At 30.2% G+C, this 27,032-nt stretch overlaps 1 protein-coding gene across 7 annotated transcripts; it reads right to left on the bottom strand.

The window, feature by feature from the left end:
• Nucleotides 1-3,423: 3,423 nt before the first annotated feature.
• LOC109812788 (potassium transporter 10) lies at nucleotides 3,424-14,077 on the bottom strand. Of its 7 annotated transcripts, XM_083068903.1 has the most exons (10): nucleotides 13,719-14,076; nucleotides 13,461-13,536; nucleotides 13,035-13,357; nucleotides 12,052-12,277; nucleotides 9,485-9,730; nucleotides 8,452-8,502; nucleotides 8,066-8,326; nucleotides 7,777-7,944; nucleotides 5,129-5,383; nucleotides 3,424-4,694 (listed from the first exon to the last, which is right to left on the bottom strand). In XM_083068903.1, the coding sequence occupies exons 3-10, from the start codon at nucleotides 13,158-13,160 to the stop codon at nucleotides 3,652-3,654; spliced, it is 2,376 nt and encodes a 791-aa protein (XP_082925029.1). In that variant the 5' UTR covers nucleotides 13,161-13,357; nucleotides 13,461-13,536; nucleotides 13,719-14,076; the 3' UTR covers nucleotides 3,424-3,651. The 7 variants fall into 7 exon arrangements, with proteins under 7 accessions (XP_082925029.1, XP_082925028.1, XP_082925027.1 ...); XM_083068902.1 differs by having other exon boundaries at nucleotides 13,461-14,076; XM_083068901.1 differs by having other exon boundaries at nucleotides 13,035-13,536.
• Between the last annotated feature and the right edge of the window lie 12,955 nt (nucleotides 14,078-27,032).

The following is a 27,032-nucleotide window of genomic DNA, read 5'->3' as shown; positions in this document are numbered from 1 at the left end:
AAATTCTTGAGTAAAATAAAAAAGGTAAAAAAGTTCATATAAAATGGGGACAAAAGTTTTTATTAAAAGAGATCTTCTTTATATAACAGTATATATAGTATAGAATATAGATATTAGAACTTAAAAATAATATAGTATATAACATATAGTTTAAAAAAATACCCTCCCCTCCCTTTTCCCTTAAAACCCTACTCCCAAAATACCCTACACTTGAAGAAAGGAATTTAATTTATCCTTCCATTCACTTGTTACATTATGTCTTAATCCTGTTTTTATTTTTATTTTTTGAGGGGATCTAAAACCCTATTTTGGGGGTCAATACAAAACTCTTTACTCAAAGAAAAAAGAATAAAATAGAAGATGGGCTTTTTTGAATCCGCCCCACTAAGTCACGGGCTGTTTCGGGTTTAAGACCCTGCAAACTGGTGGGCCCTCATCCCACTCATAGCACCGACAATCTGTTTCGGAAGTTGTTACGTCATATGAATCTTGTTTTCTTTGCTCAGTATGTCTTGTCAACGAGTTGCACTTTTGTTCCTTATTATTCTCATTTTGCAAATTTTACCTCCTATTGTTTTAATTGTCTTTTTTTTTTTTTTTTTTTTTTTTTTTTTTTTTTATATTTAACACTTAATATTTAATAGTGAATTTAATCTCCTAATATTTTAATTCGGAAATTTTTTCATGTCAGTTAGCTTCACATAATATTTAATAGAAATAGTGATGCGACATTGTATTGTGTTTTAGTATGAATATGTCATATTTATATTGCCATGATACTCCACTGCATTATCACATCAATGTTAAATGTAAAGTTAATAATTGTTTCGATATATTTGAAAAAATCTAGCATATTTTAAAAGTTAAGGTCAAGGGTAATTTATAAATATTTTTTTTTTTTTTTATGTATTAAGGTGTCTTTTATGATCAAAATATTGATGTTAAAAGGAGAATATAGACCACTCTTGTCTCTTAGGCTCAGTTAGGAGGCTTGTTTTAATATGTCTAAATAGGGATGATAAAAATATTCGTACCTGCGGATATTTGCGGGTAAAATCTGCTATGAATAATAAATGGATAAATTAATTGGGTACCCGTGAATAATGGGAACGAATAACTTTTTACCCGTTTATAAACGGGGTGGAGGCGAGTATGATGATATCCATACCCGTAGGTAACCGTTTAATAATATTTCTTAAATATCACAATTATCCTTATACTACATAATCCTAAAACTACACTCTCTCATCTTATTTTCTTTTCATAGAATTATGTTGGATGTAATTTAATTAATTTTCTAGCTTTGATTGGACCAATAAAATTTATGTATTTTAAGTTGTTTACTTTCGTTTGGAATTATGATATTGAATTATTGTAGCTTTGTCATATGAGACTTTCACTTACTTGTGTGAGATTGATGTATTTTAAGTTATTGATTATCTTACATTTTTATTTTTATTTCAACAAAATTAACGTTAAATAGAAGTTCAAAATTAACATTGAATTTTGATGTTTAATATTTCAATGACATTAAATATAAACTTAAAATTATTTGTAATCTAACTTTTTTAATTTCTTAAAAAAATTATAAATATCCATGGATATTAAAAAAATTCATGGATACCCGCGCAGATATGGGATGGATATAGGGCCAATTTTCATCTAACGGGGGGTGGGGGCGGGTTTACTATTACCCGCCTCCATGGGGCCCCATTGCCATCCCTATGCCTAAAATAGTCCCAATACTATTGGGTTAAATATTGAATTTGAATCTTACTTAACCCTACTCCCTTACCTTCAATACTATTGAGCTTGGTACCTGGATAAATAGTGGATGACTTGTAAGGTGAGGGTTGCTTTCCACTTATATATTCTTTAATTGTCTTATCTTTAGTCGATGTGGAACTTGAGTTTTTCCTAGTACACCTTCCTTGCCTCCAGCACTATTGGCTTGGTACATGGATAAATGGTAGATGACCCCTTTTTTAATGATCTAGGATAGATAGCCTTTTTTTTAATGATCTAGGATAATTTTGATATCACCTTAAAATAGTAGATTTGAGCCTAACTCAACCCTACAAAACTAGCTTATAAGGTGAGGATTGTTCTCTACTTATATACACTCTTGTCTCTTAGTCTCGATTGAAGGACTTGTTCCGATATGCGTAAAAAAATCTCACATCACTTTGAGATCGAGACTAAGGATAGTTTATAAAAAATAAAAATAAAAACACCTTCCTTAATCCATCAAGAATTCAAGATGCTACCCGGATGCTATCATCCTAATAGTGACAGTCGACTTACGATGGAAACACTAATAAAATAAAATCGTACACTTAAAATATTAGTGTTAAATTCAAACAAAAAATGTGAAAATTAAATTGATAAGAAAACAAAAGTGCAATTAAACCTGAATTTTATTGGTTACAATTCCAAGTAAGACCTTTCTTTTCTTGGTTTCGGAATAATGCTTGACTAATTCCGCAATGCATTCGATATATTCACTATCATCGGTAAGCCATTATAGATAACAGAAATTCCTTCATGTACAATTTTAATGTGATAAATGTCCTACCCTGTTATTTTCGATTTTAATTCTGGAATGATGAGTAATTGGGGTCATGGTCTGGGTATGTTGGATTGAGGTGAGTACTTTTTGAAAGAGAAACTTTGACACAGGTTGTGTGTACCTCTATTAATTATTCCTTTTTGCCTGCAATTACCACTACTGAAAATTGAATGGCGCTCGAGTATTTCGTCTTATTTATTTGTCATGCTCAGAAATTTGTGATTCCCTGGTACCGTAATATAGGCTGAATTATTCCTTTGGTAATAATGTCAAACTACAGTAAGTAGAGAATACACTCCACGACCCTACCACAAGAAGAAACTTAGATTTCACACAATAAACATATAAAGCTTAGTTGCGCCTAACCAATAATTTTGAGTTTGCTCAACTTGTCCCCCTCTAAAATGCATCACCTATATTCCCACAAACTATAACTATATACCCCATATATTTATGCTTGGAAGAGTTTTTGCAAATTCTGCCAAACTTTCCTATAGTTTGGAGTGTATTCACCATACCTAACCTAGTTTTGCGTGTGCACTAAATCCACGAGGTTCCAACTAGTAGAGAAAGTGAAAAAACAGTAATGAAAGTATACTTTGCATGTGTGCACCAAGTCCACGAGGTGCCCACTGGTAGAGAAAGTGAATAAACCCCCAAAGTAATGAAAGTATATTGGTGGGTTAAATGTAATTTATGTAAGTATTTACAAGATCCAGCATCATATTGACAGAGGTTGGGAAAAAAAAAAACATATTGACTGAGATTTGATTCTTTGGCCTATATATGGAAAAAATTGTTAAAAAAGACAGTCCACTTCAGTGACATATATAAAGTACTTAGGAAGCATGGAATGGAAAGATTAAAACGACCTAGTTTAAACAGAAAGATGAGTTGAACAATCTATTTGGCCGTTTGGGAGTAATAGTTTAAACTTTCAAGAGATAACTGCCAAAAAGCCATTCTTCTAAAATTGATCCTCCGGATTGTAACATTGATTGCCATAAGCAAAGTGTTCCTCCTATGCTACACTTGGCTAAACTTTGCACAAAATGGCAATCAAAAAAGGATATGGTGCTATACTATACATAAAAAATCTGACCAACATTCAAGAGACTCTCATGAGGAACATTGAATATGACACTATTTTCCCTGCATACTTTCCTAAGAAATGCATATATATAATCAACAGCTATTTTCTTGTAGAATCTTGATTCCCTCCTTGCCCTCACAACTGTGTTTCCTAGTATGTGAACCACCCCAGCATCCCTGCAGCTGTTTAAAAATTCAAGTTCATCAACTTCAGTCTGGCTGCTTGTTTGACCAGAAGACCTGACAGTAATATTCATGTGGGTTGGTGATCTAGCTGGTACTATTGAATCTACTGAGGACATTGTTAAATCCATAGTGGAAGAAACAGTGTTTCCATTGTTATGCATAAGGCCATCTCTTGAAGGCTCTATTTGGTGTCCATATAAGCTGTATTCATCTGAATCTGAACATCCTTCCATCATAGACTCAAGCCGAACGAACATGAAAAGGTTATCAAAGAGTTTTTTCTCAAAATCGTCATCTTTCTTGTGCAAATCTTTATACCCATACCGTGCGACACATCGAAAGATGTGGTAACTCTTAGGTCCAATCCTCTTGACAAGGAATCGCTCTTCTTCTGGGACTGTGTAGACAGGAAGGTATTTCACACATACAAAAACAACTACTGAATGGATGGCTGGTAGGTTGGTGATGAAATGAGAGAAGATGTGGGGTACTCCACTTGCAAGTTCAGTGTACACTAGTCCAATTCCGGGGACACGAACAAGTCCTAAACTCGGTCCAAGCCCGAGAATCCATGCCATTGAGACCTTACTATGCATTTCAAACTCGTAGCGCTTCACTGTGCCATAATGCCAGACAGACATGATAATAAGGAATGCTCCAGCAATTGCAAGTGGAACCCAACCACCTTGATCAACTTTGAATAGTACTGAGGAGAAGTATGTGAATTCCACAATCAATGATAAGCCAGTGAAGAGGAGGACAAGAATCCAGTGGCAGCGCCACACTAGTATCATGATTAAAATCATAAGGAATGTTGTAACCAGCATGACTATCACAACTGCAGTACCTGTTATGACAACGACAATAATACAATTGAGTACACATGCTAAAATAAAGGCTGTAATGACATTGTAAAACAGAGGTGCAGCATTAAACATGTCGAAGAGCATTAAAAAGTTTCCTAAACAGCATATTATTGTTTTAAAATGTCGCATGATATATAGATCATCACAAAATACATTTGTTTTCAATTTCACTTTTTATCAAGAGTCTGTTTGAATAAGAACTTAGAAGGACTTTTGAGAGCTTTAAACAGACTTTAAAACAAAAATGCAAAGATGCTGATGTACGTAGGATCTTTGCACTTCACATGATATTTTGGCATTAAAATCATTGTTACTCAAATGTCTTCTTATCAAGCCTGAAATTAAAAAGAAAAAAAGTGCATATATAAAAGCAAGAAAATATTCATGTTAAAATTCAACAAGGGAAAAAAATTACCATATGCATTTCCAATCTGGTTTTGATTTTCGAACCCAGCAGTAACACCGATGCAAAGAATCATAAGGATCCAATTAATATCTGGAATATATATCTGGCCAAGGAATTTCTTTGATGTATATACAACTTTTACTCTAGGGAAACATCCAAGAGCAAGGGCTTGCTTAATAATTGAAAAGGTTGCAGTTATTGTGGCCTGGCTTGCAACTATGGCTGCAAATGTTGCAACAATAAATACTGGCCAGTATATTCTATCTGCAGAACTACGGATAATCAACATCTAATTGATAAACAACTAATACATGAATTGAATCTGTATCATTCATACAAACAACAAAAAAGGGCAAGTCAATGAGAGTATTTAAACATACTAACATTGAGAAACAAATACCATGGCAGTTCAGGCAAATATGTAAACTGATCCACGCATGGAAATACGGCACAAGTTTGACAATGAAAATCCAATTATATACTATAACCACTACTTGTATAAATGATAAACCTAAGCAGCTAAATTCTGCACTGGAAAAATGAGGGCATGCTGTGAGGTAAAACTTTCTAGCTGGCTAATAAAAAGAGAAGATATTAAAAGGAACAACACACAGGTTAGGGAAGTGATTCTCTCGTGTGAAAAAAAAAAAACACTTCAAATTTTCAAGTGACAAGGATCTTATCAATAATTATTTTAAACTTCACTTTATAATTAAAAATATATTATATTATTAATATTTATTAAAGGATTAGGATCTTATCCAGTCATAATGTCACTAGAGAGGATCCATTCCCCACGGGTTAGGCTTCAATGTGCACACACACAGACAGAACTGGCCAATATATCCCAAAGTACTTGACCTAAAGGTCCAAAACATCAATATGACTCATCTATACTCACTGTCTAATAAAAGTAAATAAGGCATGACTTTATCATTTAGGGATGTGCATTTGAACTTTGATTCATTTAAGTTGCTAAGGACTAGTTAAATTTACTACATTGATTGCAGTCTAGCAAAATGCAAGGATGGTTATTTTCACATTGTTATTCATTTTATTTTTAAGGATCACAGATATTCTCTACTAGAGGCAATCTTGCTTGAGTTGAGTAGGACCACTATGGGTGCCAAACTATGAAGCCCAAATACTTAGTACGACACATGTATGATACAACATGGGTACGATACAACACGAATATAAGGATATGACAATTTCTTAAAAATTTAGGATATGATATGATACGTTTTGGATACATTAATAAAATTTTACAGAAAAAATTATATAGATGTAGAATATTGGTAAAGAAAGATATTAAAAATTCTCTTTTATTAACTCATAACTGTGATGATTATAATTTGCAAAAAAAAAAAAGACTTGTAATCATAACAAAAAATGCAGTTTTTGCACATATTAAGTTAACTATATTAATAAAAGCATCTTTGATAGAACTTAAAGCTAATATTGATTCTATACAATAGCTTATGACTCAAAAACATCATTACTAAATTACTGTCTAATGTTAATGGTATCACTCTCTTCTCCCCTGTTATCACCATCAAGAAAAAAACATAGTTTCAAATTTTGGTTCATCAAGAGAGAACTCTTCCAATTCAAGAAGCCTAGAATCATCATCAAGTGGATGATGTATACCTCTACTAATGTCTCACAGCCTAGTCTCTCCTTTTTTATACCCTTCATCTTTCATAAACAAAAGTCAAAGGTTGAAATGCATATAAACAGAATCTTCTACCCTTTAAGATCCATTTTGTTTACCTTTCTAAGCATGACAAAAAGCATGACTGTACAAAAAGCTTAAGACAAGTTTTTTTTTTTTGGATACTTTTCAGATACATATCTAGAAGTATCCAATAAGTATCTGAGAAAAAAAGGTAAAAAAATAAATAAAAAAGATTGGATGCTTTTTAGGATATGTATCTGGAAGTATCTGAAGAGTATCGGTATCCAACACAGATACGACACCGATACTTCATAGGTGCCAAAGCTCTCCCTCCAAGTATTCAACGTAGTTGTATATCCAAGACTCAAACTTAAGACCTCTAATTAACCTAAAACAATCTCATACCAATTGATCCACACGCTTGAAACCTCTGGAAAAGCTGACATTGCTATTCATATATCATATAGAAAATGACTCCTATTTAATTCAACCTATGGTGCCAATGCCAACAATTGGAACAAGAAATAATTGCTTTGTAACACAGAAAGAAATTAGTTAACATAAATTTGAAAAGAGGAGGGGAAAGAGAACATAGAGAAGAATCCATTAAATTTTGTATTCTGAATGTGGCAATATACTCACTGTCACTGATTATCAGAATATATTCCTAAAAGAGGATTTTGGGATAATTTTCTATCACACCCTCATTTCATCATCAACATACATACAGAAGAGCTAGCCGTCAGGTTAGAAAATAGAAACTATGATATGAATAAATTCCTAAGCTTTGGCTAATAAACAGACCACTACCTAAAATAAAAATAAAAAAACAAATATTCTCCTAATAATTACATATCTGCAAATAATAACCACATAATTTCAGAATCAATTTAATCCCATGATTCTTGTGATTTTCCAACAATTCCAAATACTTTAGGTAAATGACAAACGAAATTTTTGTGTGAAAAATATGACTAACCTGGAATAGACCGATAAAAAGCATCTTGTGAATGGCTTAAGTTATTCATAAGGTAAGCAGCCTGACCAGTATAAGCCAAAAGAAGGCAAGGAAACACAACTAGAGTAAATGCAAGCTGTACAGCTGAGACCGGAAAATGAGCTAGATCAGCAAAAAGAGCCTCTGTCCCTGATAAAAATCATCACAAATTGTCAAGTAGGTAAGTACAAAATAATAACAATTCAATTCATTTGTTAATGCTTCTGAAATACACGAAGGAAAGCAACAGCAATAAAAAATGTAGTCTTACCAGTTATGCTGAGCATGATCCCACCAAGGGAAGTCCAGCCTTCTTTTCCTCCTCTTCTAAAATAGCGATATATATAAACTGGAGAAAAAGCTTTTAGAACACTGCTTCCATACTTCCAGATGTTAAATATACCTATTCCTCCAATTAGGAGAAACCAAAGAAGGACAATTGGAGCAAAGAGCCAACTAACTCTATCTGTGCCATAATGTTGCAAGCTGAAGAACCCAACTAATATTACCACAGCAACCAGCACTACTACACCTGTATTCCAGACAAAAAGAAGCATTTCAAGACATGCACTTAAAATTAATTAAGAACAATAAATTCTTCCCAATATAGTAGTAGCAATTGAAGAAAAATGTCTTATCAAAGGCGTAGGAGCATACCACTACTCATGTGAGGCTGATTTACCTTGATGCCACCAACAGCTGACAAAACTACAACAGAAGATATGGTTATGAATCTCTTCAAATAAATGGAGGATGTGTTAAAGATGATACTCAAGAAAAAACACTAATACCAATTAAAACATTCAGTATGGAGCCTCTTGCAACACAACATACATAAAACATAAATAGAAAAAGATCCAAGAAATAATCAGGGGCTTGTTTGGTTTGAGAAGATGTTCTGTTTTTATTTCCTATTTCACTAATAACTACAAAAATGTTATTTTATTACCACTGTGTTTCCTGTTTGCCAAGATTTGTATATGAAATGAAATGGTGAAAATAGTATTTTCAAAAATTTGTTATTTTTAACACCTTGCTTCAATTTTTTCCTTGTGTTATTTCTGACTTATTTCATCAACCTTAGACTATAATGAAAACAAGCTCATAAGAACATATCAAACAAAGCAGATGCCAATCATACTTACAGCTTTCAAGTTAATTGTATCCATATGAAAGACCAATTTAAGTTTTCCCAAGATCTTCCTATATATATGGTGCAAGAATCAGATAAAAGATGACAAATTGTTCTCCAAAGCAATGAATAGAGCAGAGTACTCTGTGCATGGTACAATACATCTGAAGAAAAGAAAGTCTACTCCTAAAAAGTAATGAACCAAGTAACAAAAAACACAAGATTCCTAAGTACTACACTAATCATGAATTCCTTGCCCCTCTCAAGCTTCAGTTTTAAATACATCTTTGTTGCTGACTCTATTAGTTCAAGTAGCATATAAGGTCATTCTACCAATAAGTTATATCCACATCATTGTCCTTTTTTATCATCCCCTATGATGAATTTGCAATTATCTTTCACAGTTTGGTAAATCAGCACAAATATGCACACATGCATAATATACAATAGCACATGCATTGATAGATAACTTACTTTGGTAAACATCAAGCAGGTTGAAATTTATGAAAATATTTTTAAGAAAAAGGGAACAAGATCAACTTCAAAAAGAAGGCATACCAGATATAGCTGGGGTAAGAATACCATCTCCAATAACCATGCAGGTGCCAACAAGGACAAGAATAAGAATGACACTCTTTGCAGATTCTTGTTCTTCTAACCATCTTTTGGTTTTTGCAGCAAATGACCTTTCATGGAAGGTAGAACAACTATATGTCGTTAACTCTTCATCTGTTCGATGCTGGTTGGGAATGGTTTTTATCTTTGCATGTCGGCAAAGCAAGGAATAAAGCGCAAATGTCCCACCTGTTCCACAAATGTTAGTTTGATAAAACTTCATTGCATCTCAGAAGTCTGAAGCTAGCATATCTATCTAATGTGACCCATATAAAAAGTTAGTGAATCTTACAGTTATGAAAGGACACTGGATAACAGGGTTATCAATTTGTGGATTGTGGAAAATGGCAGAAATATGTTAATAGCAGAAGTCATCGCATAGCAGTTGATATATATATATATATATATATATATATATATATATATATATATATATATATATATATGTATGTATGTATGTATATATGTATGTATGTATGTATATATGTATGTATAAAAAGATAAGTTGTATCCAAATAAAAATAAAATGCATACAGATTGACATAATATTATCTCAAGTTCAATTGGACAGAGACTTGCTGGGGATGACAAAAGGATGCAGGAGGAAGTGAACACACACTGATGGAGGAGTTCTTCCTTGATCTTTCTGTGAAAAGAGATTTATGTGTGGGAAGAGAACAAGTTTTACATGAGTGGGGGAATGGGACACCGAGGCATTTGGTACAAGGATTCTTTATACTTTCACGAGAATATGAACTTTGTTTTATTAATTAAAAAATAAAATTTCCAGTAAACATTCTTTCCCATGAAATTGTTCCCATGGGAAGGGTGGAATTATAACATTCCTGGGTTAAATAGAAAGTTTTACTCTGGTAAAATGTATTTATTGTAGTAAAAAATCTTTTATCCCGAAGTAATATTTATAAACACTCCCAAGAAGATTTATGACCAACCAAATGGATTTTAATCATTCTTAGGAATCATGATTCAATTATAATTCCCATGAATCATAATTCCCGAATATGAAAAAAAAATTCATGTACCACACACCCCCTAAGATTGAGGGGAAAAAGTCACATGCAATATCACATCCATCTCTCAAAACCACAACACCCAAAACAGCTGCATGGCAGGTCCTTACATTTTATGGGGTCTAGGAAAAATAATAAATTAGGGATCCCTAACTATAAGTATTAAAATATATATAAAAAAAACTTTTATAAAAAATAGACATGAAATTTTAATAAAAAAATTATATCTTAATATATTAAGTGCTTAATATAGATTTAGAGAGGCGGGTATAGTAATAGTATGCAGTGCAATTTTTTTATTTTTAAAATAGTTTCTTCAAGTATTAAGTACAGATTTTATTAAGTGTAGTTTTCATTTTTTGGATACATAAAATTTAGAGAGGATGTAATATGTTATTGAGTGTAAATTTTTTTTATTTCAAAACAACTTTTTTTTATTTTTTTTCGGGTGCCATTGTTTAATACGAAACTAAATGACAGTTCTTTTTCGTAAATAAAAAATAATAATTGAATGACAATTAAATCACGAATGTGCAATCATATTTTTTAATATTTTCAAAATAGAAAATAAATTCAAGGTTTTAACATGTGTACGAAAATAATAAAACAGGAAGTAATTTCTATTTTTTTTATCTTGAAATATAAGAGATTAAAAAAAATTGGGCCCCTCCCAATAAGGGACCCTAGGCTACTGCACTTCCAAACTACTCTCAAGACCGGCAATACAATAGTGCTTTTGCACCTATTTTTACCAACTCTTGTGGATACTGGATAGTTTATCAATTAACAAGAAACTTGTTGGTGAAATCAGACATCGTCATTCTATACTAAACTGTGTATTTGATATACCTATAAGAAAATTTATCTATGAATAATAACGTACTTCAGAATTCAGATGTTCCAGAAAAGGCATAAAGCAAGGAGGAAACTTTCTGGTATGAAGATATCTACCCAATTTCAGATTTGTATGTGTCAAAGTGTGTTTGGGAAAGATCATATTCCCAACTTTCAGCTGTTTTTGTGTAAAAAAGATGTTTGTGAAATAAGCAAATTATTTGAGACAACAACTTAAATTTGTAAACAGCTTTCCCCTTAAAGTTGATTTACTACATAAAATGTTGATTTTTTGTTGTATCAAAACAAAATTAAATATCTTAAAATCGCTTTTCAGAAAACTTATCCAAACAAAAATCCATTACAATCAATTATAACAATAATCAATTTTACATTTAATCAATAATTGAAATAATCTAATTTTCATAGTTTTTCCAAATACACTCAAACATTATCATATCGAATGCAAATATTTACTGCAAAGCATGTACGCCATGGGAATTTTATTGACTGAAAATATCACTAAAACTGGATTAACAGAGCTGATTGTCACTAAGAAAAGTTATAATATAGTACCAAGTACTTCCTTCGTACAACCTTAATATCTTAAACATATACACCAAAATTTAACAAAAAAATCCATACCTTGGCCATTGTCATTTGCTCTTAATACAACAAAAACATATTTGAGGAGTGGCACCAAGGTAAGAGAATAGATAATCAAAGAAAGAGCTCCAATTACATCCTCCTGATCTTTCACTCCATTAGGAAATGTGTTGTAGAAAACATACAAGGGTGAAGTGCCCAAGTCTCCGTAAACCACACCAAGACTCTGAAATGCAAGCCGCAGAAGCAACAATGCAGAAAACTTCTGAACAAATAAAAATTATGTTAACAAGGAATTACATACCAAATCCCTTAGCCTACATAGTAGCTTATTATTTCATCTGTAATCTGTATAGAAAAGGCTGGATTTCTTAGTCAAATTGATATTTAGCAATGCACTCAAGTTGCTTTAAGTCTCTGTCTTTTAAATGAGACTGCATAAGGTTTCAAATTGCAATTCCGGTTGCAATCTGATGGCAATCCTTAATGTTGTGTGAAATTGGGGACAAATGCAGTTGCAATGCAATTGCAAGTAGTCCAAAAACCTTGATGTTGCATCCAAAATCACAATTGCAAACCAATTTTTAAACCCTGTCCTATTTTAAACCCATGCTGCGGAATTTATCTAAAAACAGAGGATCTTTCTTGATTCCAAGGAAATCACTATTTTTTGTTCAAATTGTGTTCTAATGAAGTCCTTGACACTGTTGAAAACTAAGAAAACAAATTAAGTGCGCCAAAATTAAGAATACGGAGGGACATATGAAAATTGAGATTCCATAACTCAAATTCCAAGCATCCTTTCGAATAGCGAGTGACATTTGATCATGGCTACATTAATTGAACTTTATAATGTTGGATTGACGAATCATCATTACAAGTATTAATTTCTTTACAAACTAAGAATCACAATTAGAAGTAATGAATTGCAATTTTTTTCCTCAAAAATAACAGTATGACAAAATAAATTCGGTAAGAGAAAAAGAAAGAATGTAAAACTAAGTTGCAATAAGGCATCTTACTTTTTCTCTGTACATATTTTTGAGCCTTCCTGCCTCTTCATCCATAGGCTGGTCAAGCTTCTGATCCAAATCCCACATACTACCTCTGTTATCACTATCATCATCAGTATCTACTCTTGAACCCATTTTGAGCCGAGTTCAATAAATTGCAAGTTCCAACCAGTAACAGCTATGCAGCCTTATATTCTCCCCTTTCAAGAGCTCCTCCACCCCTTAAGAAAAATACACAGCAAAATTTGACAACAAAACCTTGAAACTTTAAATTTGAACTCACTTGAAATCCATGCCTATTGAAACCACGGATCCCAACTACCAAAAAAAATCTGCAAATGAAAGCAAAATTGAATATTTCACTTAAGGGTCCATGTCTGCCGTCTATGGAAAACAAGACCAACCCAATTTCAAAAATCAACACAAAATCTATACCCTCATATTGATCCAGCCTCAGAGTATCAAAAACTTCATCAGAAACTAGGAACAAAAGAATCAAACTTTGCCAGGCCTACATACATAAGCATGGTAGAACATAAATTAAGATTGAGAACTATCTTGAGCAGCCAAATACCCTAGTAAAGGAACTAAAATTTGAAACCCAGAAACGCAAATTTGATCCATGCAACCACAACCCGTAAAGGAAAAAGGGAAGAAACCATGTTTGTAAGTGTTATCTAAACCAAGCCTCACCTGTTTTAGCATAATCTGCTACTTGCCACTGAAAATACCAAAGTGAGTTCTCAAAAAAAAAAAAAAAAAAAAATTGCTCCTAACAAGTGAGGGGGTCAAAAACAAGAACCCATCTCAATTTTCACATGACGAAACCCAGAGTCCTGAAAACTAAGAGATGGGCAGAACACATGCAAGGCTTTTCACAGAAAACGAAGATTGTATTGTAACAGAACTGAAACACAGAGTGTCCTTCTGCTAAGCCTGTATTGCCTTTTTACAGTAACTGGACAGTGCTTTCTCTTGGAAGCTAGCAGACAAAAAATCTCAGAACGATAGAGAGAGAGGGGGACAAACCGAGAACTATATAATCTAGAGAGAGAATGCAAGTAAAGCCCGGAGAAGAGAGAGAATGTGGGACCCAAAGACTTATTTCATTCATTTTTCGTCTTCATTTTATGATTGGTAAACATCGTTCGGGTCTTCACTTCGCTCACACACTTTGATTTATCAAAGACTTAAAAAGAGTTAAGTCTATACAAGGATTTTATGTATTAACTATTTTTAAATTAAAACATTTTTAATTAACTTTTTATTTTAATTTGATGAAATATTAATTATAATTTTTTTGGAAAGATATTTATTTTAATTGATTAAAAAAATAAGCAGTATTAATTATGAAAAGTAGCATTAATTTTAAGAGAAAAGTAATATAAAAAATATACTCTAATTAATTGAGACAAAAAGGTGAATATTCTTAAAAGAGAAAAGTAATATATAAATAGTTTTGAAAAAATGTAAAAATAGAATAAATTTATTGTTACAACTAGATTAACTATTTTTCTTAATTTGAATAAAAATAAAGGTAATATTTATTTTAGTTTAAAATTAAAAAATTGTTATATAAATAATACTAACTTCAATCTAAATTATAAGTAACATAGGACAAATTATCAAGAAAAAAAATAATTAATATGATTATTTTTATTAAATTTTATCATAAAGTCAAATTTTATTCCAAATATATTATTTACTAAAAGTGATAATTATATTTAATGTTAATTTTAAATGAACGATAGAAAATATAATTAACAATAAGTGAAAAATATAAAAGAAATTTAATATTGAGTAACTTTAAAAACTATTATGACTTATAATTAGGCTAAATAAAAATTTAATTTATGACTTATATTGATTTAGATTATAAGGTAATAATATTAATGTATTTTTTGAAATTAAAATAATAATAAATAATTATTTTTAGAAACTTAAATTAATCAACTAAAACTTTTAATTACTTACTAAAAGAAAATTTACTTTCAAAGAGTAAAATGTTAATGACATATTTTTAGATATTCAAATAATTTGTATAAAAAACAATCTTAAAGGCACACATAAAAGGGAAATGTATTAACTTTTTGTTTGAACAAAAAGTGCTACTAACATACTATATAATACACTTCTATGGACATATTTATTTTCATTGATCATAATTTATTATAAGCAACAAAATTAAGAGAGAAAAACATTAAATAAAATACGAGATCTATCAAATTTGGCATTTTTTTAAATAAATTTCCATGAATGAAAGAGACTATATTTAGAAGAAAAAAATGTTTTAAAAAATGCGTCACTAACGTCATATTTGAATATTTATGAGAGAGACACTACATGATATATGTTTTATAAAAATCACTCCTCTTGGCTATGCTTTGAATAGTTGGTAGCATATTTTTGGAAATTTTAATGCGTATATTCTTAAATTTCAAATCTCAAAATATAAAAAGAAAAATTATTACTTTCAAAATAAAAGTATTTTCGAATTATTGAAACTGAAATCTTAATGCTCTCCTTACTTCATAATAAATGTCGTGAATTTTTTTAAATAAATATTATTTTAGATTGACTCGTGAAAAAGTTTCAAACTTTGTCTAAATAATGACTACACTAATTTTATATTGTTATCCAGTGATAACATGACATATATGAAAAGTCTGTTAAGCAATTATTTAAGTTAATTTATCATGATATTTTAATGTTTGAGAGTGTAATTTTTTTACGCTGAAAAAAAATAAATAAATTTTAATGAAACTGTGTCAAAAATAACATTGTTACATTTAATTTTTTGAATAATATTTTTTTACTTATATTTATTAAAATATAATTATAAATTAAGTTAATTGATTATTGCAACATTTTTTATATAGAAAATGCTACCATAGATACAGTAGCAAATTTTATCTTAATATTGTTTATTCTATTTTTTTTAAATTAAAGTCTTATATTAAGTGAAAGAATGGCGCATAAAAAATATATTTTTCTTATTTTTAATTATTTTTAAAAATTAAAGTATCTCTTAATTAAAAAAAATACATAAAAAAGTATATATAACCATAATGTCAAACTTTAAATAAATAAACTTTGAAATTTAATATAAATTTGATGGTAATTAACATATATATTTTCAATTCTAAAAATCTTGTAGACAGGAGGCATAAAGTATGAGTGACAACACTCATCTATATTAAAACTAAATATTTTATAAAGTTCACAAAAATTTAACAACATTATTAAGATGTTACAAAATATAACTTTGCTAACAATTTTAATTAATATGTAAAGTAATATATATATATATATATAAACAATATTTATTTATATTGATAATATTTTTCTAATATTGCTAAAAATATATCTTGTTGCATTGTGTTCTTATTACTTACAAAGAAAATTGTTTTTTGTAGTCTCTTATTTGTGTAAATGAGTGTCAAAGACATATTAACATAAATGAAAAAGTGAAAGAAAAATTTAATTTTTAAAATATAATTATTTTATAAAAAAAAAACAAGAGAATTATTATATTTTATTGATTTGTGCAAAAAAAATCTTAAAAAACACTTGAAAAAGAAAAGATAGTAAGTGTATGTTTGAGTTTCTGTTTTTATGAAACAAAATATTATATGAGTAGGGGTGTTAAAAGAATGAGTATAGGTAATAGTTTTTTTTTACTTATTTTGTCAAATAAATATTTATCTTGTACTTATTTTCATATTCATGCAGATATTCATTAAGTAAATATTTACAAACTTTTAAATATTTGTGAATATCCAAGGGTATCCGTAAATATTTGTTAAAAAAATTATAAAAATCTTATAAATAATTTAAAAATATTTTAATAATAATTTTTATTTACTTTAATAATTTCTTTAAAAATAATAGTTTACAAGTTAAAACTTAAATTATTCAAATATTATACAAAATTTTATTAATCACAAAATTTTTAATTTAAAAACTAAATTTAACTATTAAAATACTTTAATACCATAAGTTAAACAAATTCAATAAACTAAAATAGTTCAATTCCGCAAGTCGAAGATAAAAGTTTAAAAAAAATTATAATATTTCAACCTAACAAATATAAATAATTTTTTTTAAAATAATAATATATTTTCACTTAACACATGTTATATATTTAAACAAAAATATTTAGTAATTTTATTATAACAGACACCATCGATTGGAATCTTAACATATAGCTTATAATTGAGCATACAAAAAGATTCTCCTAAGAGCTTTACATTGTATAAAACTCATTTTAAATCTAGATCAAACACTCGGTCCCAAGTCACCACACAACAAGCACTTGCCTACTCTAAATAAGAATATTGGAAATGAGACAATGATGATTTAAGTCACAATCAAAATGTGTGTATATTATATCAAAATCGTCACCGTTAAACACACTTGTTTCTTGTATTCTAAATACACCACAATAGTCATCGACACGAATTTTCATGTTGTTATTATATGTTGATTTTCATGTAATTTCATGTTACCAAAAATATTGTATTGTTGATCCTGACAAAATAGTATCTATATAATGTAACACATGTTCCAAACATCAACCACCACTTTACACTTAAAGAATAAATAAGAACTTAATTTTATCCCTCTTTGGCAAAATGGGTACATTTTTTCTAGATCTTCTACCAGTTGAATCCCCTTACTAGTCAAATTGATATTTGTTGGTAATATATCCAACATCAACCTCAACACAAAAAATGACGATTTTGATGGCAACTTGAGCCGCCATATTGTTGTAAAGATATCAACCCCTTATTAGGTAGATATTAATGATTGTAATTCTTCATATGTAAAATTAATAGTATAAGAGACAAAGGGATCTACTTTCTCCCACTACATGGAAATGACATTTTTAGTGATTCTTACTAGTGCCACCATAATTTCCAACTTTTGAACAAGCTTTTTTCACCACAAAAATCTCTACCTCCTCCAATTTAGCTCCCAATCCCACCTCTCCTCCACCCAACTTCCCATACCATACACACCTTTACCTTTTTGTAAAGATAACAAATATAATATAATAAATGGAGTTTTTAAATGTATGAGTTTCTATTTGTGTCATTAAATGTATGTTTACTAAAAGTCATTCTTTTATCTATCTTTGGACTAAAGTGAAACTTAAGATAAAGAGTGTATATAACTATAAAGTAAAATTTAAGATAAATGAATTTTGTCGTTTGATCTATATTTGGTGGTAATTAACTTATATGTCTTCAATTTGAAAGGACTTGTAAAGTATGAGTAACAACACTCTCTATATTAAAATTCATTATCATTTTATAAAATTTACAAAAATATATTAACATTATTAAAATGCTACAAAATACAACTTTGGTAACATTTTAAAATGTAATTAATATATAAAAATGTTGCTAAAAGTATTTAGTAATATAAGTTTTATTTGACATTTGATAAAAATGTATCAAAAATATATTAAAAACATTTATTCATAATTTGACAACATTTTTCCAATGTTGCTTAAGACACGCCTTATTGTAGTGTGATTTTGTTATTTACAAAGAAAATTGTCTTTTTCTTAGGTCTCTCATTTATGTAAATAAATGTTACCACAGACATATTTACATACATGAAAAAAAAAACTTGAATTTATAAAAAATTTATAATTATTTTATGAAAAACAATGAAAATTATTATTACTTTCGTTCTTATATATAAGGTCTTTTTCACTTTTTTACTTGAACCTTCTTATGAGGTTTTTTTTCAATTGTCTATTGAATTAATTATATCTTCTCTTAAATATCTTTATTTAATAAATATTTTTTAAACAAAAGATAATAAATGCTTGAAATTAATTAGATAAAAAATTTCTTTAATTGGGATTGAAGAAGATAAATAAATATATAAATATCTCTCTCTTCCAAACATTAATTAATTAAGTAAGAATTGATTAAGAAAAAAGAAAGAAGATTAATTTTGAAAAGTAATTTAAATTATTGAAAAACTTAACATTTTTAACTAAATTAAATAATTTCCTTAAAAGATGTAATTCACTTAAAAGGAATTTATAATTAGAAATGAAGATTGGACATTTTACTGATTTGTGACAATAACAAATCTTAAAATACATTTAAAAAAAAAAAGCAAGTGTATGTTCAAGTTTTTTTTGTTTGTGGGACATTAAGTCATTCTTTTATCTATATTTGGATTGAAGTTAGATTATATTTTTGAAAATTTTAGTACATATTTCTTAAATTTAAAAGCACAAAATAAAAAAAATAAATAAATATTTCTTTCAATTAATGTAAAAGTATTTTTGAGTAATACACTGTACCTTCCAAATTCAATTTACTTTTTTAGAGAAGTTAAAAAAAATTCAAACATAAGCTAAATATTGTATATATTAATTTTATATTATATTTCAATCAGAATACGACATATATAAAAAAGAACATGATATATATATATATATATATATATATATATATATATATATATATATATATATATATATATATATGAAGAGATCGTTAATTTTACAATTAACAGTAATATGTTTATAATTTTTTTTAATTATTGACAATGTGATCCTTTTTATACTAAAGATAAATAAATATTAATTAATGTGCCATAAATGGTTTTGTTGTTTAAAAAGAAAATTTTCTTTTTTTAGTCTTTTATTTTAGACTTTTAAAGTATTATAACACATATTTACACAGTGAGATATTTTAATTTTTAAAACAACATATATCCTCTAGTCTTAAATTCACAACACAAAACTCAACTACATGCATTATATATCTCATCAATATAATTTCACACTACAACATGTCTCATGCATATCTCATCATAATACTACACAATCACATATTACTCACACATTCACAACACAACATACAACATGTTACTCATTCAACATATTCACGCTTGACGTCCACGCCTAACACTACTTATATTACGTCCAACACCAGTGAGATAGAGAGTCTCTAGTTCACTCATGCTCAATGTCAATCCTCTTGTGCATAGCAAAAATGAGAGAGAGTTTCTGTGTAATCCACACCCAACGTTATTAATCTTGTGTTTGACATCATCAAGTCAAAGAGCACTTAAAGCAATCAGGCTCGATGCCTCTTGTCCCATGCCTAATGTGGTAACACTATCAATTTTATAACTCTTGTTGTTAAACTGACAAATGTTGTCAAGTGTTTTGAGTCTGAGAAACCTTGAGAGCAAGTTGATCTTGAAGGGCTAAGCCAAAAATAAGTCTAGTCAATTCAATAAGTTATAAAAGGAAGATTTTAAGTTGTGAGCCTCATAATTCAATTTTTAAAAATTGTAGAGAGAAGATAGAGACAGAAAGAGATCTCGTTTTCCTTCTTCCTTCTCCTTTCTCACTTCCTTTTCTTCCATTCTCAGTTGATTCTAGTTAGTGATGGAGTATATCAAAACTTTTAAGGTTATAACTTCAAGTTAGTGGTGTGTAGAGTTGTCTTCTTCCTCTTCTCCTCTTGCAGATTTTGATTCTACGAGAGGTAAGGGAAGCTGTGATTTTGAATTTTTGTGTGTTTTGTGGGGTTATGTTGCTGAAAAATGTGTTGATTGTAGGTTGTTAATAAGAATTGGGTGATTAAAATGGTGAAATTAGGAGTGCTTTGTAGTTTCAAAGTAGAGTATGAGAAATATATTGAGTTGAATTCTTGATCTATTCTAGTTGCATGTTGTTTTTATGATGAAATTGTATTGTATAGGTTGTATAAAATTTTTTTTATACATTACATGTTGTTAGGATTTTTGAGTTTCAATTAGAATTGCCAAATTTGGGTTATGCACAATTGCAAAACTTGATATCGTGTCGGGGGTGCCTTCAAGGCGTCAAGCGTGACTCCAAAAAGAGGTTTTTATCTCACTCACGTTGGGCGTAGGATTGGTAGCACTGGACATGAGGAGAGAGAATTATCTTGGGTTTGAATCACATCGAGGGTAGGTTAAATGGTGTTGTGCGTGAAGAGAGAGACTCGTCTTTGCCTATATTCACATCGGGCACTAGAGTGTATGGTATCGAATATGAGTCAAGCAAAGAGCCTTATGCCTAAATGGGGTTAAGTGTGGGTGTTGTCATGCCTGGCGCGGGAGTGTGAGAGACTTTTTGCCTTAATCATGTTGGGCACGGGTGTTTTTTCATTGGGTGTGGACAAGATAGAGTGTTCTCTAACTTAATGGCACTAGGCGCCTAGTGAGTGATGTTGGACACAAGTTGCATGTTGAAAAATTGTTGTTTAAGTTGTTTGGATGAAGATGCATGATAGAAAACCTATCTAAGTTGATAAATGATTAAGTTAAATGTAACAGCCCAGCAACCCGCATGTGGATATTGTCCGCTTTGGCCGCAGCCCTCACGGTTTTGCTTCTGGCAATGGCACGCATGCCACCCCAAAACGCGTCCACACAAGGAAGGTATCCACACCCATATATATGGCATGCTTCGTTCTCCTTCCTAACCGATGTGGGACTTCACAATCCACCCCCCTCAAGGGAGTCCAGCGCCCTCGCTGGCACACCGGCCCGGGTCCCGGCTCTGATACCAAATGTAACAGCCCAGCAACCCGCATGTGGATATTGTCCGCTTTGGCCGCAGCCCTCACGGTTTTGCTTCTGGCAATGGCACGCATGCCACCCCAAAACGCGTCCACACAAGGAAGGTATCCACACCCATATATATGGCATGCTTCGTTCTCCTTCCTAACCGATGTGGGACTTCACAGTAAACTTGCATGAATTGAGTTATTTAAAGTTGTTACATTGTTAAGTTGTTAGGCATGTAGTTGAGATATATGTTTTATTTAAAGATACATAAAAAACTAAAAGAGAGTAACTGATGTTTTCGAAAACCAAATGTCCCATTGTACGGATATGAGATATGGTGCTCCGAGAGTCTAAGTGTTGAAAACCTTCAATACGTGAGTTGATTGTTGAATGGTATGTTGTGTGTTGTCTCCTCTAGGTTTTGTGTGGTATCCATGTGTGGACAAGGTTAAGGCACACATGTATAAAGTGATCAACTGAGTAAAGTACCGTCGAGACTTAGTCTCTAACCTAGTATTGGAGGGGTGTAATACTTGGAGGATAGTCGATAGGTTAATCTCATAGATGATTTAGTGATGCAACCTAATGTCGTAGTAGGTTCATACCCAAATTGTTATACCTAACAGTACTACTAGACTTCTTAATTTAAGTAGCAAACTTGAGAAATCAAATTGAGTTGTTAGCTGACCTAATTGAGATAGGTCGTACGTTGTGGTTCATAGGATCCAATCACTTAAATTACTCACCTTATGTTGTTGGAGATCTCCATAGTTGATATGGGTAATGACATATGTAACAATTATATGTGTTGTGTGTTGAATGTGCTAAAGTTAGTTGAGATTGTTGCCATGTTGTGAGTTGTTATATTTTGACATGATGGTGTGGTTTATGTGTCGAGTGTGTTGAAATGCTAAAAGGTGCTTAAATTTGATTATATGTTAAATTCTTTTAACAAACTTACCTTGTGTTTTCTTTGTGGTTAAAACTACAATGATGATACTTGGTATAGGAGTATGATATGATTAACAAGATGACTTGTGTAGTTGGTGGTGAGCCACACTAGAGGTGGCTAGGTTTTATTGACGAATACTTTGGTTTTACAAGCTTACTTAGGTTTTATAGATGTCGATCGATGCTTAGGTTTATTTTGCACTTAACTCTATATTTTGTATATAGTATGTATGTACATGAATTATTATTGTTGTTAATTCCCTACATATAATTGCATACATGATATTAGTCACGAGTTGCATGATAAATCCTAAGTAAGTTGTATGTTGTTAATCCTTCCAGTATGTAGTAGCTGAACTATAGCAAGTGTAGTGACTAGTAAGGTTGTGATAAATGTAACCAAGTCAAAAACTCTCTAACTAACTCACGTTTGACGCTACTCATCCCATGCTTGACGTAAGTGAGGCAAAGAGTCTTTGACTTGCATTGCGCCCAACACGATGAAGCTATGCTTGTTGCAAAGGCGACTTCTGCACTTAACAAAGTCACGACTAGTTACCATTACCTACATTCTTCAACAAATCCAACATACAACCCTCATTTCAACACATATATAACACTTACAACTCAAATTCATCAAAATACACCACATAAAAACACAATAGGACTCTAAAATCATAATTTTTTTCACAAAGCATCATATCAACTAAAAACTAAAACACCAAAGTTTCCACTTCTCGATTCAAAAACACAAACACAATCTGGTGAATCTAGGCAAGATACAACGCATGCATAAAAACAACAAACTACAAGTTTCTCTTACCTCGATTATCACAAAGATGAGGAAAAAGAAGGAGAACGAAACCTCTCAAGCTTCTACCTTACAACAACCTCGACTTGTGATTCTCATCTCTAAAGCTTTGAATCTCAAATCAACTCCAAAAGGTGCTCCAAGGAAGAATCAAAGCTCTCTAGTGAAATTAGAAGGTAGAAGAATCTTGTTTGACTCCAAGGCCTACATCTCTAAAAAAATCTTTATCTTAATGGAATAAACTTATGAAATTTAAGTTTTAAAAAAATCTTATATAACTCCTTCTAAACTTAGTCAACTTTGACCTGAACTCAAAACAACTAAACTCATAAGAATTTCTTTAATCCTTAGAGTTTTAAAATGTCAAAATAATATATTAACATATATCATTTACATAATAAAATTAAATAAATAATAAATTTCAAGACAATGTTATAGATATTACTCTCAAATCAAAATTGAAGTTTTAAGTTAGTAATATGCATAAATGTATTTTAATAAGATTCACATTAAATAAAATTACATATTACCCTGAAATTAAATTTTAATTTTAATTGAAGAATAATACCAATCACACTTAAAAAATGGTACTTAAATTTTGTAAAAAAAATTGTTTGGCCAAGTTGGATGAAAAGTTCTCCTACTAATTTTATTCTATCTTGTTTTTTTAATTAGTGTTGTTTGTCGACCATTAAAAGAAAATAAAATAAAAAAGTTGAAAGTATTCGGTTTGAATTGGGCATCTTCGTGGTCATCTTGTCTCAAACACACACTTTCTAAGTTTTGTGAGGTTTTTCAACTCTCAAATTAAGCTTGTTTGTACTTTTACTTAGTTATGGTAGGTAGCCATTTGAATGATGGTTTGGTAGAACAATTATGTTTTCCGATAAAACATGCTCCACTCATATTTTTCTTTGGTTCAATTAATCACTTGATTTGTATATTTGTATCAAATTTTCAGTTTAATTCATATAACTAAAAAAATGTTTTAATTCTTAAACGGAATAATTTTAATGTTTTAATTCTTATACAGAATAAATTTTTCATATATAAAACTTTGGAATTTTCTTAAGAAGAATAAATGATATATTATACTTTTATGCTAATAATAAAAGGATACCATTTTTTAGTGTCCACAATTTATTTTTTAATCTTATTCTTTTATTAATTACATTGAAAAAACTTTACAGAACTTTAAAAGAAAAACTCATTAATTAATTGTTAAAAATTGTTATTCTCTCAGAAGCAGAGATTATCTTTCATTCTACTAGTGGTTAATAATAATTGTACAAATAATATGGGAGAAGATTCCGTATTTATGAAACTCATAAAAGAAATTACTTCTTATGTTCAACGTCTTTGGTAATGAAGTAAAAAATCATTTTAAAAGTATAAATTCCTTTAAACGAGTGAATATTCTAATTTAGTAAACTTAACGAAAATTTTAAAACAATTAGTTTGGAAAATGCTTCTTTCTTCAATCGCACACAAATTTTATCGGTGGTTGGCGGCGTCAACTACTTGTCAGTTTTTGTAAAATTACAAAAAGTATTCAAATTGTTTTGTTCCACTACTATTACTTTTGTAAAATTTAAAAATTCTATTCAAATGGTTTTGTATAAAAAGAAATGAAAAAGCTGGATCAAAATTCTTTTTGTGCTGGCATGCTAATCTCGACAGATAATTTAAAGGTGTTAATTATTTATCAATTTAAGATCCATTTTCTGTGATTTACTAAATTAGTCCTGCTAATTTTTCTTTTTAAATAATATTTTTATTTTATTCGATTTATGTAATTATATTAAAAAATCCGGAGAAATGTAATGAAAAACATGTATAAGTTATATAAATCTCGAGAGATTTATGTAAAGTTGAAAAAAATCAAATTCAATACCATTTGTAAATAAAGATTAATCATTATTTTTAATAGTAAATATTTGTTTCTATATTATAATTAAAAAAAATCTATTTCATTGAATTTCAATTTTTATTTTAAAATAAAAGAAATATTATTTTACGTAAAATAAATTTGCTTTCCAAATTGAACATAGTAGATATTTATAATGCATTGTTGAACTAACTTAGTTAGATACTTAACTAAATTATGAGTTTAAGTTACGAAAAAAAATGAGTTTCTTTTGTAATATTGTTAAATTTGGGGTGTTAATTTTAATTATAAGTGATATATGATTGATATGATTAATGATTGAATTATTATTATTTTTGTATTGTTTAGAATTCTGAGGGTCTAGGGACTATTGAGAGTTAAGTTGTCATTGAGTCAATTTTGGTTAGAGTTGTTTAAGTCAACTAGAATAAGAGTATCTAAACTTTTTTCTTAAGACGTGAATCTTATAAATTCATCTGTTTAAGGAAAACTAGAGAGAAGATAAAAAGAGGTTCTTTAAAACTCAAGAAGAAACCCTTTTCAAAATCCTTATTCCCTTATTTTATCTTCATCTCTTTTACAACTAGTTGAAGTGGATTGTTGGTGATTCGAAGCTTGCGGAGTCAAGAACACCAAGTTGGAATCATACAAAGTTTTTCTTCTTCCTTCCACTTTTTCACTTGGAGTTGAGGTAAAGGAAGTCTTGTGTTTGATTTTGTTAGATTGCATGTTAATGATTTGTTGTTTGATTTCATTATTGATAAGTTTTTTGGATTGAAAATCTGAATAAGATGATGAATATGTGGTTATAGGTTTTTGAATGTGTTTTGAAAGAGATGTGATGATCTATGATTTATAGTTGTTGCATGTTGTAAATGAGGTTGCTTTCGAGCTATTTGTGGGGTTTAGATGTTGTATGATGTGTTGCATGTGGTGGATTTCTGGTTTTCAAGTAGATTGGACAAATTGAGTTTTTGCACAAGAGAAAAAATTGATATCCCATCGAGAGCATTTTCATGGTGTCGAATGTGGCTCAAAGTCAAGGGTTCTCAACCTTAATGACAGAAATAACATAAAAAGTTTGGGGGTGCCAAATTAATTTTTTATATATATAAATTAAAATTTTTATTAATTAAAAAATAATAGAATTTCTCATTTTCTTTACTCAATTTTTTTAATTTTATTATAATTAATAATATGATAATATACAAATATAATATATATATATAATATAGAAAAGTTTTGGGGAGTCGTGGCTCCCCTGTGGCACTACTAAGGTCCGCCTCTGCTCAACCTCATCACGTCGAGTGTAGAATTGGTGGTATCGGGCATGAGAAAAGAGAATCATTTTTGTCTTGATCACACTGGATGTTAGTTTGAATGGTGTTGGGTGTGAGGAGACATAATTGTCTCTACTTGAATTGACGTTGGGTGCCAATGGAGTGACGTCAAGTATGAATCAGGCAGAGGCCCTCTACCTAATTGGGGTCAGGCATGGGATTTTGTCACGTCAAAGTGTGAGAGAGTGGGAGACTCTCTACCTTAGCCACCTAAAGCGTAGATAGTTCGGCATCAGACATGGTGAGACAAGAAGCCCTTGCCTCAATGGCGTTGGACGCCTAGAGGATGGCACCATACATGAGTAGCTTATTTAAAACATGATGTTTAAGTTGATTAAAAGGTTGAAAGATGATGATTTAGTCATAGGATGGATGTTAGGGTAATTCATTATGCATTGGTTTGAGATAATGTATATTGATGCTTATGCTATTAAATGGTA

The sequence above is a fragment of the Cajanus cajan genome, chromosome 2, assembly GCF_000230855.2.
Source record: "Cajanus cajan strain Asha chromosome 2, NIPB_CcT2T_4, whole genome shotgun sequence".
Taxonomy (NCBI): domain Eukaryota; kingdom Viridiplantae; phylum Streptophyta; class Magnoliopsida; order Fabales; family Fabaceae; genus Cajanus; species Cajanus cajan.
The sequence above is the reverse complement of the archived record's forward strand: the minus strand, read 5'-3'. Positions and strand labels throughout refer to the sequence as shown.